Raw genomic sequence first — 6,000 nt, forward strand, 5'->3', positions numbered from 1 at the left:
ATAAAAACTTGCCAAACTTCCAATTTTGAGGACTGCACGTTTACACACTGGGCGAGGGGAGTAATGAGACACAGCTGGTAACAATCAGAAGATCAAGGACGAGCACGTGAGGACTAAATATAAGGAAGGCAGGACACAACACCAGAGCCGTGACACAGATTTGCTTAGAACAGGGGAGCCCAGCGCTCGTCCCCGAGGGCCACTGTCCTGCATGTTTTCGACTCTCCCTGCTTCAGCATACCTGAATCTAGTGATGATGTCATCACCACGGCTGTGAAAAAGCCCAATAACGAGTGTCTCATTGCAATCAGGTGTGTTGCAACTGGGAGAGCTAAACCCTGCAGGACAGGGGCCCTCGAGGACCGAGCTTGGACACCCCTGCCTTAGATAAATACATTTAAAAAAAAGACTCAATCCAATAGTACAATGAACTAAAACGGGTGGAAAAAAATCTAAAGTAACAAAGGCAGAGCAGGCCAAATTACAGAAGTGATTTTTTTTTTTTAAAGAATTTGTATCTTCCACATAAGCTTCAGTATAGCCAACACTGTGTATCGATGCAAGCACGAGAACAAAACAAGCCAGGACTGAAATCTCCCAGGTCCCCATTTTTCTCATTCTTCACACGGCTAACAAGCAATTAGAAAGCTGTGAATGCCTTCTGGGAGAGACCGTCCTAAAATGTGCACTATTAACCCCTTATTTCAACAATTATTGGCTCTCCCGCGTGTCTGCAGACCCCAGCCGTCTCATTGCTCTCTGCAGATCGGGAGAAACATGCAGTTACTCAACAAATCTGCTCGCTTCAGCCGCCAATTAGCTTTATGAATGATAGCACATTAATTATCCGACAAAATAGATCTGCCACCATGTAAAGCTGGATATTTAGTTAGTGAACTACAGGGACAAAATGTTGTTACGCTTGTGATTTCTAATTTTTTTGGGTCATATAGTTTGTTCACATGTTAATTTACACTCATTTTCCTGGTAACTTTCAACGGATATATTCTTTATGAAGATTAAAAACACAAACAGAACAGAAGGATAATATCATTTTGTTGTTTTTAATCATTATACTGCATTACACTGGTGTTGCCTCCTTCCGGACCGTGGAAGAGAACCTTCAGTTAAAACGCTGAATATTTCTCGCTGGGAGATTCTGGATGCTGGATGTTCTGCACACTGCAGCTTGTTGCTCAAACTCAGCCCTTTATTACAAACTTTCTGCACGAAGGCAAAACACATTTACAAGAAATCTGAGCTTAAGTTTATAGCCTGAGCTGCACAAAACTTGCCACTGTCGCTCTGGTGTGCATATACTCAGGCCAACACACTTGTCTTCTCCACAATTCAACAACAGAGAGACTCCTTTTGTAGACTTCCCAAAACACCCGAAGCTAAAATTCACAGCGTCACTGCCAATCTTTGTGCAAAATTCCGCATTAAGACCGAAAACTAAACACTCGTCAACAAGTTCTGTGCGATTTCACGACCGATCCCTGTGCTTTTAGCCATACTTTTCATATTAAAGCTCATGTTGTCTTGTCACATGGTCTCATAACACAGGTGTCGTGTTTAAATACCTCCAACAAGGTTATATTGAAATCAATCAATCATTATTCATCGATCAGTAAACTGCATCACAGATTTACAGATTTACATGATGAAAACAGAGGTCTGTAGTGACTGTACACAGATTTCAATCTACATCCATCCTGTTAACTTGTTCTAATCTTCAAGTGTGACTTCTGCTCCGCGCCTGAAGGGATCAGGTGTGTCGGTGCAGAGTACAGGTTTTCAGAGTGAAGTGTTTGTGTAAAACGTCATTCTCAAACACACACACTGGATTACAAACATTATTCCCTCGCCTCTGACTAAGCCAATGCAAATTTAATCTTGAACATATTTTCACCTCAAAGTATAATGATTTTAGTCACAGAAACTCAACATGGCTGTGTGAAAACATTTAAGTTTCCATATTGTAAGAAAAACACAAGTGCACATACACACAGGCTTTACATTGACTTCCATCCATTTCCTGTAGAATTTCTCACGTTCAAGCATGATTTACTGAACTTTTATCTGAACATTCGCCTTCGTCTAACCTGAGAACACATCTTCACTTCAAAATGTAGTTATTTACATTATAGCAATGTGATTCATGGAGAGAGAAATTGTGATATTAGAGGAGTTTTAACACATTTGCAGTTCCCAACAGTTATTACTGCTTAAACATACACATCTGAGCCTCACAGAACTACAGTACATTTCTGTATCTTCTCATTAATGTGACGCATTTCCTCTCCTTAACATTCACTCTTGACTCTTTGAAACAATCAACACTTCAGGGGTCTGACAAACTCTGGAGGCAAACTGTTTGTGACGGGGGGAAAACACAGTCACATGTGCAAACTCTCACTTAAAAAGCACACACGCCCGTGTTTACCTTCACACTAACATGTGATGAAGAGCGTGCTGTGTCAAGCTGAGACAGGACTTAAGAGCTTAACAGCTTGTCTTAAAAATGTCTTGCCGACTATTTGTACATGTCATAGATGACTTTAGCGCACGTTTTGGCCTTTTTGATTGACGTGGATTTGGTACGACACGTAGTTTTCTCATCTTGAAAACTCCCAGTTCCTCAGACTTTTCTAACATCCAGTAAAAGTTTACATCGCTGTAACTCCCTTTTTTTGTTTGAGTTCCCAAACTTTTTTTTTTTCAAACTTTCCTCCTGAACAATGTGAGACGGCGTAAGATGGAGAGTCTCTTTCTGCCTGACATTGTGCATTCAGCAGCATTTAGTCAGCTACTCGGTGAGGCGTTCGACGGCTGCAGGACACCCCGATCCTCTGTACCCCCCGCTGAACGCCATTGTGCGCCGGCATATGCTGCTCTCGTGTGTGTGTGTGTGTGTGTGTGTGTGTGTGTGTGTGTGTGTGTGTGTGTGTGTGTGTGTGTGTGTGTGTGTGTGTGTGTGTGTGTGTGTGTGTGTGTGTGTGTGTGTGTGTGTGTGTGTGTGTGTGCGTGTTGTCTTTTGCAATTCACCCGTTGTTGGAGCTCGCTCTCTGCCATCTGTCCAGTGTAACCAGAGACAGGTGCAGGACCCGGCCGCCTGCGTGCTGCTACTGTAATTGTAACGTACGTGCGTGTGTGTGTGTGTGTGTGTGCTCTGTGGCCTTGTTCTGGTGTGGATGTGATCTCCCCCACAGGGACCTTGTATCACTGCGGGGACAAAGATGGAGGTCACCATGAGAAATTTTTCTGTATTTTTCAAATTAAGACATGTTTTAAGGTCACACTAATAGTTGAAACTGTGTACGTGCGTCACCTTCTGTATGTGTGTGTGTGTGTGTGCGAGTAAGTCTCTGCTTGTTCACCGTGTGTTATTATTTCTGAATGTGTGCGTGTCAGTTTGAATTGTGTCTCTGTTTTTGTGTGCCTGTTTCTGTGAGTTGTTTTGTTCACTGACATATTTGAACCGTGTCAATCTTCTGTAGCTATAAGCACTCAAATTGATTATTGGATCATATTTAATGAATCGGGACACTAAACTGATGAAAAAAGTGTAAAAGGATCTATACTCACTGAATGTATAGTTTCTCTGTCTCTTTTTTCATGCTTGGTGTTTACTTCGTATTCAGAATTGTGTGGTTGTAGTATCGAAACTGGGAAATCAATAATGACAAAAATGACGTCTTAAGACGCTGGATTTATGAATTTATAAGCAGCTGGTAAAAAAAATTTCATTTGCGCGTCTCAAATTGATATGAGAGGGAGACAGACACAAGTCACCTGGAGAAGCAGAAACACTGAGGATGAAGCAGGATGTCACTCTGCTCCAGTCGGGTTCAAAAGCAGCTTTACCTAACACAATGTTATGTTTTTGCATATTTTGGACATAACTTGGTAACATTTTAGGTAAATGAGTTGAACTATATGACCACACTAAACCTGCCCAGACTCGATATGGATTGACTTTTCAGTCTCCAGAAAAATGGTGAAATATTCCTACCGAAGCTTAATTAGCGGTTTCGACAAAAGACGACCGCCTGCTGCTCCACATGCATCCATGTTACCATACACACACTCTCACTCTCTTCTATGCAAACACTGCAGCCAGTGAAATTCCTCTCTCACACACACACACACACACCCACACACAGTTACCTCGCACACACTCCTGCTGCAGTCAGTTACCTGACATGCACTTGTCCTGCAGTCGAGAATCTCCCTTGTGCACCATACAGCATCGGATATTAACTTATAACCGTACACATTCACATTCCACACATATTCACTCCTGTTACCTTGCACAAACTTCCACCATCTCTCTTACCTCACGTGCACTTTTGCTGCAGCCTGTTGTCTCACATATTAAATGAGACACACTCACACGGCACTACCTCACACTCACTAAACATGTACGAAAGAACAACACCTCACATGTTACCTTACACACTCGTACTACAGCCTGTTTTCTCTCCTTGCAACATTGTGCCATACACCCTCCTTGTATATGTGCTATTATCTCACACACTGTCCTCATGCATTCATACAGCAGCTCATTCTCTTACACATACTCCCACTGGAGAACCTTACCTAACGTGTACCGTCACCTTACACACACTCGTGCTGCAGCCCGTCGCCTCATGCGCACTCGTACTGCAGCCCTTTATCTTACACAGACTCCCACCGCAGTTGTTACTTTACATTTTACACTGACATAACACACACGTACCGCAGCCCGTCGCCTTACGCGTACTCTCGTTGCAGCCCGCTATTGTACATGCAGCGTTAATTGCACACACTCGTATTGCACTAGAAGCCATCAGAGTGTATGGTTTTGTCTTCCACACACTTACTGCAGTTTCCTTATTGAGCTCGACTTTTTTTTTTCCTTCCACTGAGAGTCCATGACTCATATTATCCAAGTCGTCCAAAACAAACCATTTATACAAAGAAAACAAAACCCTAAAACAACAGGTATTTCATTGTGCTCATACAGAGATAAACTCAATGTCAATGTGCTGTTGCAGAGAAGTTTCCTCTCTTTATTCGACTCCCTCTCTTTTTCTCTGCGCTCCAGGTGATCAGCAGTGATCCGTACTGGGTCCCCACCACAGAAGAGGAATATCTGCACTTTGGGGAAAAGGCTGACTCGGCAAACCAGGCGCTCAAATACATGAACGCTGTCCGCCGCCGCAAAGGGCTTTATGTGGAGGAGAAGATAGTGGAGCATGCAGAGAAACAGAGGACACTCGGCAAGAACAAGTAGACGAGAAGCAAAGTGCACTTCCTGTTCAGGTTTTCAGGCATTTGGATCAATTGGATGCATTTTTTACATTTGTTTCCAGAATATAATGCAGTTAAATTGTTGTTGTTTTTTGCTCCTAACAGATAAATTGTGCTTGTGTATAGCAGAAGACCATGGAATGAATTCCAGATGGAATCAGAAGGAGCCTGTCCTCTATGAAAATGAGTGTATAAGCAGCTTCTTTCCCCTCCAGGTTTGCTGTTGTGTGATGTGTTCCACACACTCTTTGTTTCTGTTTCAACCATTGACTGAGAGTCTGATGTGATGAAGATTGAGTGCAGCACAAAAGTAGTTTTTTTACTTTTGTAGTCTTCTGTGAGTCATGAGGTTTGATGAGATGAGAAAAATAAAATATATTTTAATTGTTTGTGTTTGTCACAATACATGTTTGTGTTTGTCATAAAACATGAGGTAAACTCCAGACATGCCGAGAGGTATAGTAAAGTCGAGCAATGTTTATTTACTGTTGATTTTTATATCAGGAGAAGTGAGTTGGATCAGGTTTAATGAGGTGTTCCTCCTTCAATAAACAGAACTTTATTGAAATACATTTGGCTGCTTTCTGACTGGAATCTACTGAAAATGGGAAAAAAAGCTTTTATATTTCAGTGCAAGTTTAGCTTATATCCTGAAATATGATTGAATTTATTGAATTATGACAACAAGTTGTGATGTACTTTGGG

The 6,000-nt window shown here is 42.0% G+C and overlaps 1 protein-coding gene across 1 annotated transcript in view; it reads left to right on the forward strand.

The window, feature by feature from the left end:
* Window positions 1–5,788, forward strand: part of efl1 (elongation factor like GTPase 1) — a 96,519-nt gene extending 90,731 nt beyond the window's left edge. The window contains exon 23 of the mRNA XM_080502033.1: window positions 5,090–5,788. Coding sequence (XP_080358159.1) covers window positions 5,090–5,278 — 189 coding nt within the window. The 3' untranslated portion in view covers window positions 5,279–5,788. The remainder of the gene's footprint in view (window positions 1–5,089) is intronic.
* Window positions 5,789–6,000: the final 212 nt, after the last annotated feature.

This window comes from Blennius ocellaris (genome assembly GCF_963422515.1).
Source record: "Blennius ocellaris genome assembly, chromosome: 1".
Lineage (NCBI taxonomy): Eukaryota > Metazoa > Chordata > Actinopteri > Blenniiformes > Blenniidae > Blennius > Blennius ocellaris.